The sequence below is a fragment of the Oncorhynchus mykiss genome, chromosome 1 (assembly GCF_057628025.1).
Source record: "Oncorhynchus mykiss isolate SJ-2025 chromosome 1, ASM5762802v1, whole genome shotgun sequence".
Taxonomy (NCBI): Eukaryota; Metazoa; Chordata; class Actinopteri; order Salmoniformes; family Salmonidae; genus Oncorhynchus; species Oncorhynchus mykiss.
Window position 1 is genome coordinate 82,589,554 of NC_143022.1, and position 12,043 is coordinate 82,601,596.

A 12,043-nucleotide genomic window follows, 5' to 3' on the forward strand; every position below is an offset into this window, starting at 1 on the left:
AGCTGCTGGAGATAATACTGACCGTACAGATCGATCGTCACTGCCGGTCACAGCGAGTGGTTTCTTGGGGTGGACGTCCAGAGCCCAGAGCTCTCCCTCACAGTGACCCTGAATGATGAGCAGAGGCTTGTCTCTATCCCGAACCATCACCTCAAAGATCTCACTGTCCTGTGTCCCCGCCAGGATACGGTCTGCCCTCCAACACACACTACGGATAGACAGCCCTGAGAGAGAGAGGGAAGAGAGGGAGGAGGGATTTGATTTGATTTGGATCTCTTTTAGTCCCCATTTGGACTAATCTTCCAGGAGTCCTTAAATGTTAAAATACCATTTATAATACGAACACATTTCCACCACTGTTACAAACATACATAACACACTAACATAAAGACCCAATAAATAAATACTCAATCTAAAAAAACATTGATTCTTCATCTACTATAGTCCCACAACATTTCTATGTATTATATTTAAATCGTTTTAAAATCATGTTTAAATTGATATATTGAAAGGTTTCTGGCTTGCTCAGATAATTTAATTTATTCCATTTCTTTATTGCTCTAAATCTAAATGTTATTTTGCCCATTTCTCTTTTCTGTCTAGACAACGCATAGATGGTGGACAATCTATTCCTAGTATTTATGTCTGTCTCTTACCAACTGAATACTGTTGTGAATAGATTATGTTAAATTATGTATATTATGATATAAAATAAGCATGTTCCTTTCAATTATCTTATCGATTGATGACCAACCAAGAACATTGCGCATGACTGCAACAGAAGAACCATATCTCCACCTTAAAACAACCCTTGCTGCTTTGTTCTGTGCATTCTGCAGCCTCCTAACTTGATGATGCATTTCCCCAGACCACAGAACAGGGAGAGGGAGAGAGAGGGAGATAGATGGATAGAGAGAAAGAGAGGGAGAGAGGACATGACAAATAATGAATGCTCTGTCATGTATAACAAAAGTGGTGGGTCGAATGCAATCCCACCCGTTCTTCAGCAGGTGATAAAGGGCAGCATCCAATCCACTTTATCATGTTTTACACTTCAATCAAGAGTTAGAAACTATTACATTCAGACAACGTTCCGAGTTTCACAGAGTAAATTGCAGAAAGAGAATGTGTGGCTGATACAGGTCGACTTTCATTTGGGAAGAGAGAGATGAAGCAGACAACTCTAGAGGGAGAAACAGATTGAGCTTCTTCAGCGAAGCCATCTCAAGCAAGCAAGACATCAGCAAGACATCACCCAATGCAAGACATCACCCAATGCACCTCATCAGTACTAAAAAGTCTGTAATTCAGTCAGTAGAAGCACAGCTATAAATCCCCAGACTCTTGTTATAACAAGGGTAGGCCGTCATTGTAAATAAGAATGTGTTCTTAACTGACTTGCTTAATTAAATAAAGGTTAAAAAAAATATATAAAAAAACTCAATAACATCACAGGATATGAAAACAATTATAAAACATTACCTGGCAACCAGAAACCAGCTACAAAAAAATGTATAAGCTAACAGCGTACCTGCAACCGAACCAGTCTCATAATCTGTGTGGACATAAAATACCTGGCAACCAGATAACTCGAGTTAATTGGCTGCACAATACACTTCAGCTTTGACACCCTGGGGGGAATAACCATTTCTGAAAAGTAATTACTTATCTCAGATGTCTTCTCTCTAAAACCGATCTGCAGTTGGGAATCAAACCTTCACTGGGACGCAACATTTTCAAGAACAGAAGTTGGAAATCCCTTAATACAGAGGGTACAGCAATCATTTGTAGAACATTCTAATCTAGAGCCGCAAACTATTGTGAAGGTTTACTAATTTACGTTTGGAAAAGTTATGCCTTTTGCATAATGACATTCCTACTGACCAAACCGACAAGATCGATTTAAACTCAATTAAGATTCATATTACAATATTTATTTCCGAAGGTCTTTGACCGGCCACCAAACACCCAACAATGCCAGTATCTAATCCCAGGGTGTCTGTGGGGCTTTCAGAAAGGCCATAGCCTTTATAACTGTCACTTTCCTGTGAAAGGTCAGATATTAGTATTCCCCACCCCCGGAGATGGCTGGGGACACAAAGCTTTATGGGGCTTTTACCAGCCCCTAGCTACCACTAACAGCCAAGCAGCCCCTAGCTACCACTAACAGCCAAGCAGCCCCTAGCTAACACTAACAGCCAAGCAGCCCCTAGCTACCACTAACAGCCAAGCAGCCCCTAGCTACCACTAACAGCCAAGCAGCCCCTAGCTACCACTAACAGCCAAGCAGCCCCTAGCTACCACTAACAGCCAAGCAGCCCCTAGCTACCACTAACAGCCAAGCAGCCACATCTCAGAACAGAGGAGCAAAGGAAGGGAAGCGAGAAGAGACTCATTGATAATACATGAGTGCCACTGATGGTTTCCTCAACTTAGCAGGAGGCATAGAGCAGAAAGAAACAGGGAGTTGACTAAATGTCATCTGTCACAATGGTTTAGAAACCTTTATTCAGTTTCATCCATACAGCACAGACTCTCTCAGACCCGACCATCTTACATGTTTCTGTCTGATTTGACTAACATGGCTTCCTCTGGCTCAGATGGATTGAAATGGATGAGTGGCATTGATTTTCTCTCTCTCTATCTCTCTCTCTCTCTCTCATAAATACACAGGGATAGGCTAATAAAACACCATGGCAGGGATCTCAATGAGCTGAACACACATTGGTCTCTATTAGGCAGAACACACTGACTTAAGTGACCTTCACATACTCACAGGTTACAGTATGTTAACCCCTGTACACATACATGAGTGTCTGGATCGACCTGCCCACACACCCCTGCATCAGAAGCGTGGACTCTGAACCTTAAATCTATAGACAGCACACACAACCCAGTGAGCTTAGATGGATCTCCTTATAAAGATGTGCCTCTCATCCTCTGTCTCTCCATTAAAAGACATGCTCTGCTTTTTTGACACCCCACTCCAAAAAAGCCTGCAGGCTCTAGTTTTATCTCATCTTGGTTATTGTCCAGTCATATGGTCAAGTGCTGCAAAGAAGGACCTAGTTAAGCTGCATCTGGCCCAGAACAGAGCCACACATCTTGCTATTCACTGTAATCAGAGGGCTAATATCAATACTATGCATACCAGTCTCTCTTTTGTGTGGACCCCAAAAATAGTAACTGCTGCTTTTTCAACAGCTAATGGGGATCCTAATAAAATACAGGGACAAGCACAAACGAGCGGACCCTGACTAGATTTGATCAGCCTTCTGGCCCCCTGCTTCTCTGGCATCCTCCGGGAACCTGTGAAGGGCCTATCGGCTAATGCACACCGCTTAGACTCTGTGACGTTGAACAGATCAGAGGGCTAGCGCTCATCAACCAATGAGCCCCATGTTGATTAAACCAGGCCTTCAACCAGGCCTTAAAATAGGCCTACCTTTATACCCCTGCTCAGCTTCCCGAAGGTCGATCTTAGTGATAGGCTTGAAGTCCACGTCCCAGAGCCTGACACAGCCGTCACGCCCCCCCGTCGCGAAGCCCTCCTCACAGGCATACATGCTGAAGATCCCAGCCTACACACAGTGAAGTCAACTTTAGGTTTAGGCAGGGGGATTATCAAACTGTCCTGTGCAGAAAAAGGTACTTGAAAAGGAATATGATTTCAGACGGAGTGTGGGTCAAAAAGTCTATTTTCTGTATTGGATACAAAAAAAGGGGCAAAATCCTCATTTTGAATGCTTTTCAACACCTTATAGATTTACATGGGATTCATAGGCAGGGAAGGGGAATTGAGTTGCTGCAGTGTATAGATGTACGCAATTATAGAATTGAGAAGATTTGGGTTTAGCCAGAGCGGGAGTTTGGATGTCCGGAAGTGTACAGCCAATGTGCAGCCAAGTGTACAGCCAATGGGTGTTGAGAATTAGAGGGACGTATTTCACTCACCCCGTGAGCGGCCTGCACTGTGCGCATTAGGTTCAGTCCTTTCCACACGTAGATATCCCCATTCAACGCTCCAGAGTACGTGACATCATCTTTAGCTGACGCAACACACAGAATGGTCTGTAGGTCCCCCGTCTTCCCGAATATACCCCGTTTTGGCGTCAAGGCGTTCCCGCAGAGAGCCCAGAACTAGAGACATGGAGAGGGGGAAGATGCAGAGGTGGCGAGTGAGTGAAAGAAGAAGGAGAGATGAGACAGGGAATGAGAGAGAAGTACAAGTATGCAATGATAGAGGGAAACAGAAGATGGAGGAGAGAGAGATAGAGAGAGGTGGATAAAACAGAAGATGGGGGAGAGATAAATAGAGAGAGGTGGATAAAACAGAAGATGGAGGAGAGAGAGAGAGGTGGATAAAACAGAAGATGGAGGAGAGATAGAGAGAGGTGGATAAAACAGAAGATGGGGGAGAGATAAATAGAGAGAGGTGGATAAAACAGAAGATGGAGGAGAGAGAGAGAGGTGGATAAAACAGAAGATGGAGGAGAGATAGAGAGAAGTCGATAAAACAGAAGATGGAGGAGAGGTAGAGAGAGAGGTGGATAAAACAGAAGTTGGAGGAGAGAGAGAGAGGTGGATAAAACAGAAGATGGAGGAGAGATAGAGAGAGGTGGATAAAACAGAAGATGGGGGAGAGATAAATAGAGAGAGGTGGATAAAACAGAAGATGGAGGAGAGAGAGAGAGGTGGATAAAACAGAAGATGGAGGAGAGGTAGAGAGGGGTGGATAAAACAGAAGATGGAGGAGAGATAGAGAGAGGTGGATAAAACAGAAGATGGAGGAGAGATAGAGAGTGGTGGATAAAACAGAAGATGGAGGAGAGGTAGAGAGAGAGGTGGATAAAACAGAAGATGGAGGAGAGAGAGAGAGGTGGATAAAACAGAAGATGGAGGAGAGAGAGAGAGGTGGATAAAACAGAAGATGGGGGAGAGATAAATAGAGAGAGGTGGATAAAACAGAAGATGGAGGAGAGAGAGAGAGAGTGGATAAAACAGAAGATGGAGGAGAGATAGAGAGAGGTGGATAAAACAGAAGATGGGGGAGAGATAAATAGAGAGAGATGGATAAAACAGAAGATGGAGGAGAGAGAGAGAGAGTGGATAAAACAGAAGATGGGGGAGAGGTGGATAAAACAGAAGATGGAGGAGAGAGAGAGAGAGAGGTGGATAAAACAGAAGATGGGGGAGAGGTGGATAAAACAGAAGATGGGGGAGAGATAAATAGAGAGAGGTGGATAAAACAGAAGATGGAGGAGAGAGAGATAGAGAGAGGTGGATAAAACAGAAGATGGGGGAGAGGTGGATAAAACAGAAGATGGAGGAGAGAGAGAGAGGTGGATAAAACAGAAGATAGAGGAGAGATAGAGAGAAGTCGATAAAACAGAAGATGGAGGAGAGGTAGAGAGAGAGGTGGATAAAACAGAAGATGGAGGAGAGAGAGAGAGGTGGATAAAACAGAAGATGGAGGAGAGATAGAGAGAGGTGGATAAAACAGAAGATGGGGGAGAGGTGGATAAAACAGAAGATGGAGGAGAGAGAGAGAGAGAGGTGGATAAAACAGAAGATGGGGGAGAGGTGGATAAAACAGAAGATGGGGGAGAGATAAATAGAGAGAGGTGGATAAATCAGAAGATGGAGGAGAGAGAGATAGAGAGAGGTGGATAAAACATAAGATGGGGGAGAGGTGGATAAAACAGAAGATGGAGGAGAGAGAGAGAGGTGGATAAAACAGAAGATGGAGGAGAGATAGAGAGAAGTCGATAAAACAGAAGATGGAGAGGTAGAGAGAGAGGTGGATAAAACAGAAGATGGAGGAGAGAGAGAGAGGTGGATAAAACAGAAGATGGAGGAGAGATAGAGAGAGGTGGATAAAACAGAAGATGGGGGAGAGATAAATAGAGAGAGGTGGATAAAACAGAAGATGGAGGAGAGAGAGAGAGGTGGATAAAACAGAAGATGGAGGAGAGATAGAGAGAGGTGGATAAAACAGAAGATGGGGGAGAGATAAATAGAGAGAGGTGGATAAAACAGAAGATGGAGGAGCGAGAGAGAGGTGGATAAAACAGAAGATGGAGGAGAGATAGAGAGAAGTCGATAAAACAGAAGATGGAGGAGAGGTAGAGAGAGAGGTGGATAAAACAGAAGTTGGAGGAGAGAGAGAGAGGTGGATAAAACAGAAGATGGAGGAGAGATAGAGAGAGGTGGATAAAACAGAAGATGGGGGAGAGATAAATAGAGAGAGGTGGATAAAACAGAAGATGGAGGAGAGAGAGAGAGGTGGATAAAACAGAAGATGGAGGAGAGATAGAGAGAGGTGGATAAAACAGAAGATGGGGGAGAGATAAATAGAGAGAGGTGGATAAAACAGAAGATGGAGGAGAGAGAGATAGAGAGAGGTGGATAAAACAGAAGATGGGGGAGAGGTGGATAAAACAGAAGATGGAGGAGAGGTGGATAAAACAGAAGATGGAGGAGAGAGAGAGAGGTGGATAAAACAGAAGATGGAGGAGAGATAGAGAGAAGTCGATAAAACAGAAGATGGAGGAGAGATAGAGAGAGAGGTGGATAAAACAGAATATGAGAAAGAGAGAAGGTGGAAAATGACAGGAAAGGATAGAGTGAAGAGGGAGAGAACAAGAGCACAGAGATCAGCGTTTGGAGATGTGTTGCTTCAATCACAACTATTCATTTGCTAGCCAGCCTGATCTTCTCAGGGCAGATAGCATGGTGCTTGTTTCTAATAAAGCTCACAGCGGTTAATTCAAAGATGTATGTCTCATACCATAACTGGAGATGGTAATACACTCTTAGAAAAAAGGGTTCCAAAAGGGTTCTTCGGCTGTCCCCATAGGATAACCTTTTTTGGTTCCAGGTAGAACTCTTGGGTTCTACATGGAACTAAAAAGGGTTCTACCTGAAACCAAAGGGGTTCTACCTGAAACCAAAAAGGGTTTTTCAAAAGGTTTTCCTATGGGGACTGCCATATGAACCCTTTTAGGTTCTAGACAGTAGTGTAAGCGAAACAACTACAAATGTGATTATCCATTGCTACTCTTTGTGAGGATATTCCATGTACATATTTATTGTAAACTGAGGGCTCTTCAGTAAGTTCAGAGTTGTATCTGTGTGTGAATGTGAGTGTGGGTACACTAGGAGACAGCCCTTCCAGAGGGGAATGACAGACCAGATTACTGCTTTTGACCCAATGAAAACAATATGTTCCAGTCCCTCTAACACCACTTTCTCATTCTGCTGCTAGGATATCTGAGAGCACCTACTTACTCCTCCACGTTTAACAACAACCGTATAAATGTACATGTTGAAGAACAGGGGTTCCCAACCTAGGGGTCGCCCCCCTGTGGGGGGACCGTCCTTGATTGTTTCATTGTATTTAACTCTGCAATGCTTTGGTCTAGAAACAATCAGTAAAATGCAGAGGAAGAGGCAACTCTGATGAACATCTCAATGACATTCAGAAGCTGACCTAAGACCTTCTAAAGTAAAACAAATTGGACAGTCAAATGTCAAAAAGAGATGGGAACCCCTGTTGTAGAACTTGAAAATAGACTGCTGCTGGCTGCATTGGGTAAGGGTAACCCATCCCAAGATTGATAGCTCCCCATAAGTTATTTTTGAACTTGTCTCAAAGGTTGTGCATGGACTGACTGAGCAGACTGTGTTGTTATTCTGAAGCTCACCTTGATGTGCTTTACCCCACAGCTCACCAGCCGGTTCTGCTGAAAGGGATCCCAGGATATATCGAAGATCTGAAAGACAGCCAAGCCAATAACACACAAACACTTCCTCTCAATCACACAGAAAGTCCAGACGCAAACACATTGTATACTCACATACACACTTAATCAATACACAACACACATACAAAAATGCAAACATGTGCACAGCACACAAAACAGCCTACCCTGTCTGAATGTCCTGTCGCAGTGGCCAGAATCTTTCCTTTCTTCCAGTCCCAAACACACACTGTATTTTTGCCATCCAGCCCCACAGAGGCCAGCCGCTGAAAAGGAGAGAAAGGGGGACCTATTCATTAATCTGCAAAAGAAAGGAGGGAGGCTGTTTCTATTCAATGGAGAAAGCTTAAGAAATATTCATTAATATACTGTAAATGGAGGATTTTTTTCTTTATATTTTCTTAATAAATTAATTTACAGTGCCAGTCAAACGTTTGGACACACCTTCTCAGTCAAGGGTTTTTCTTTATTTTTAATATTTTCTACATTGTAGAATAATAGTGAAAACATTAAAACAATGAAATAAGACATATGGAATCATGTAGTAACCAAAAAAAAGTGTTATATTTTATATTTGAGATTCTTCAAAGTAGCCACCCTTTGCATTTCAATTAACAGGTGTGCCTTGTTAAACGTGAATTTGTGGAATTTGTTAATGCATTTGAGCCAATCAGTTGTGTTGTGACAAATAGCCCTATTTGATAAAAGACCAAGTCCATATTATGGCAAGAACAGCTCAAATAAGCAAAGAGAAACGACAGTCCATCATTACTTTAAGACACGAAGGTCAGTCAATGTGGAACATTTCAAGAAGTTTGAACATTTCTTCAAGTGCAGTCGCAAAAACTATCAAGAGCTATGACAAAATGGCTCTTATGAGGACCGCCACAGGAAAGGAAGACCCACAGTTACTTCTGCTGCAGAGGAGTTAACTGCACCGAAGATTGCAGCCCAAATAAATGCTTCACAGAGTTCAAGTAAGAGACACATCTCAACATCAACTGTTCAGAGGAGACTTCATGATCGAATTGCTGCAAAGAAACCACTAGTAAATGACACCAATAAGAAGAAGAGACTTGCTTGGGCCAAGAAACACGACCAATGGACTTTAGACCGGTGGAAATCTGTCCTTTGGTCTGATGAGTCCAAATTTGACATCTTCGGTTCCAACAGCCGTGTCTTTGTGAGACGCAGAGTAGGTGAACGGAGGATCTCAGCATGTGTGGTTCATGAAGCATGGAGGAGGAGGTGTGATGGTGTTTTGCTGGTGACACTGTCAGTGATTTTTTTCGAATTCAAGGAACACTTAACCAGCAGGCTCCCACAGCATTCTGCAGCAATACGTCATCCCATCTAGTTTGTGCTTTGTGGGAATATCATTTGTTTTTCAACAGAACAACGACCTAAAACACACATTCAGGCTGTGTAAGGGCTATTTGACCAATAAGGAGAGTGATGCATTAAATGACTTGGCCTCCACAATCACACAACCTTAACCCAATTGAGATGGTTTGGGATGAGTTGGACCGCAGAGTGAAGGACCCAATTGAGAACGTTTGGGATGAGTTGGACCGCAGAGTGAAGGAAAAGCAGCCAACAAGTGCTCAGCATATGTGGGAACTCCTTCAAGGCTGTTGGAAAAGCATTCCTCATGAAGCTGGTTGAGAGAATGCCAAGATTGTGCAAAGCTGTCATCAAGGGTGGCTACTTTGAAGAACCTCAAATATAAAATATATTTTGATTTGTTTAAAACTTTTTTGGTTACTACATGATTCCACATTTGTTATTTTATAGTTTTGATATCTTGACTATTATTCTACAATGTAGAACATAGTAAAAATAAATAAAAACCCTGGAATGAGTAGGTGTCCAAACTTTGGACTGGTTCTGTATATGGTACTGTATCATTTCAACATGGATATTAGGGTAATATTTGGTAGATACGTTGATCAATGAGATTTCATCCTATTTTCACCCACTCAAAAAGACAGCCAGAAGTTTGTTGAATTCCCAATGTGTTATCACTATGCTTTCAACCATCTAAAAGCATGACCAAATTCCAAATGAAAATCAATGTCTGATATTTTGTTTATTTATACAACAACTGAATGTGTTATCACTGTGCTTCAACTTATAGCACAACCACATGACATGGATTGGAGTTGAGATTACATTAAATGTACATGGTGCAAGTGATCAATGCTGTTCAAGATTCTGAGCAAACTATTACAGCAATTATGAAGATCTCCACAGACCTGCCATGACCTATGCATGCTATCCGGAACATGCTTTATGTGATTATATAAGACTTATAGTTACAGTAGTCTCAACATGTGGCCATGGATGTTACTCACTACATTAAGATAGCCTTTAGACTATTTACTATATTATGAAAGTAATATTGAGTTGTGTTTGGTTGTCAACGCGAACAAATATCAACATTTAAAAGAGATGTGTCTACTGTTTGGATACTTAGAGCTAAGCCACTGGCTTGATCTTATTATTTTATTTATTTAACAAAAGTGTTTGGTTATAATGGAGACGTGAATCCAACATATCATTTCTTAACTTGTTGACAAGTTAATAGGCAATTTACCGTATTGTGAAAGTGATATTGAAATGTGTTTGGTTGTCAACACTATCAAATAACAACATTTGAAGGATTTTTTTTCCTGCTTGGATAGCTCCATCTGTGCCACTGAGTCTGGCTTTAATTCCAGTTGGTCTAATAATGAATCATTTATATTTTGGATTCGCGTCTTGATTTCAACCAAAAATCGAAGTTAAAGAATAGGACTAATTCTAACTTTAAATGCACTTTACAGTTTGATTTGATTTAATCCTATTCTTTAACTTAGATTGTTGGTTGAGATGGAGACGTGAATCCAACATATAAATTATTAACTTATTAACTGAAATCAACCAGAACTTGAAACCCTAGGAGTATATGTGTCTATGTTTAGTTGAATTGAAACCCTAGGAGTATATGTGTCTATGTTTAGTTGAATTGAAACCCTAGGAGTATATGTGTCTATGTTTAGTTGAATTGAAACCCTAGGCCTATATATGTCTATGTTTAGTTGAATTGAAACCCTAGGAGTATATGTGTCTATGTTTAGTTGAATTGAAACCCTAGGAGTATATGTGTCTATGTTTAGTTTAATTGAAACCCTAGGAGTATATGTGTCTATGTTTAGTTGAATTGAAACCCTAGGAGTGTATGTGTCTATGTTTAGTTGAATTGAAACCCTAGGCCTATATGTGTCTATGTTTAGTTGAATTGAAACCCTAGGAGTATATGTGTCTATGTTTAGTTGAATTGAAACCCTAGGCTTATATGTGTCTATGTTTAGTTGAATTGAAACCATAGGCCTATATGTGTCTATGTTTATTTTAATTTTACCTTTATTTAACTAGGCAAGTCAGTTAAGAACAAATTCTTATTTTCAATGACGTTGTCCTGTTGTCCTGTTGGAAGGTGAACCTTCGCCCCAGTCTGAGGTCCTGAGCACTCTGGAGCACAGAGCTCCTGACTAGTCTCCCAGTTCCTGCTGCTGAAAAACAACCCCACAGCATGATGCTGCCACCACCATGCTTCACTGTTGGGATGGTGCCAGGTTTCCTACAGACGTGACGCTTGGCATTCAGGCCAAAGAGTTCAATATTGGTTTCATCAGACCAGAGAATCTTGTTTCTCATGGTCAGAGTCTTTAGCTGCCTTTTGGTAAACTCCAAGTTTACTGAGGAGTAGCTTCTGTCTGGCCACTCTACCATAAAGGCCTGATTGGTGGAGTGCTACAGAGATGGTTGTTCTTTTGGAAGGTTCTCCCATCTCCACAGAGGAACTCTGGAGCTCTGTCAAAGTGACCATCAGGTTCTTGGTCACCTCCCTGACCAAGGCCCTTCTCCCCTGATTGCTCAGTTTGGCTGGTCGGCCAGCTCTAGGAAGAGTCTTGGCGGTCCCAAACGTCTTCCATTTAAGAATGATGGAGGCTACTGTGTTCTTGGGGACCTTCAATTCTGCAAAAAATTTTTGGTACCCTTCCACAGATCTGTGCCCCGACACAATCCTGTCTCGGAGCTCTACGGACAAATCCTTCAACCTCATGGCTTGGTTTTTGCTCTGACATGCACTGTCAACTGTGGGACCTTACATAGACAGGTGTGTGCCTTTCCAAATCATGTCTAATCAATTGAATTTAACACAGGTGGACTCCAATCAAGTTGTAGAAACATCTCAAGGATGATCAATGGAAGCAGGATGCACCTGAGCTCAACTT

At 42.0% G+C, this 12,043-nt stretch overlaps 1 protein-coding gene across 3 annotated transcripts in view; it reads right to left on the minus strand.

The window, feature by feature from the left end:
• LOC110530112 (echinoderm microtubule-associated protein-like 6) overlaps positions 1-12,043 on the minus strand; it is a 94,131-nt gene that overhangs the window by 51,043 nt on the left and 31,045 nt on the right. For all 3 annotated transcript variants that reach the window (XM_090242001.1, XM_090241998.1, XM_021612948.3), the window contains 5 exons: positions 7,931-8,029; positions 7,707-7,775; positions 3,955-4,140; positions 3,446-3,581; positions 23-224 (listed from right to left, as the gene is read on the minus strand). In XM_090242001.1, the coding sequence (XP_090098127.1) occupies positions 23-224; positions 3,446-3,581; positions 3,955-4,140; positions 7,707-7,775; positions 7,931-8,029 (692 nt within the window). The remainder of the gene's footprint in view (positions 1-22; positions 225-3,445; positions 3,582-3,954; positions 4,141-7,706; positions 7,776-7,930; positions 8,030-12,043) is intronic.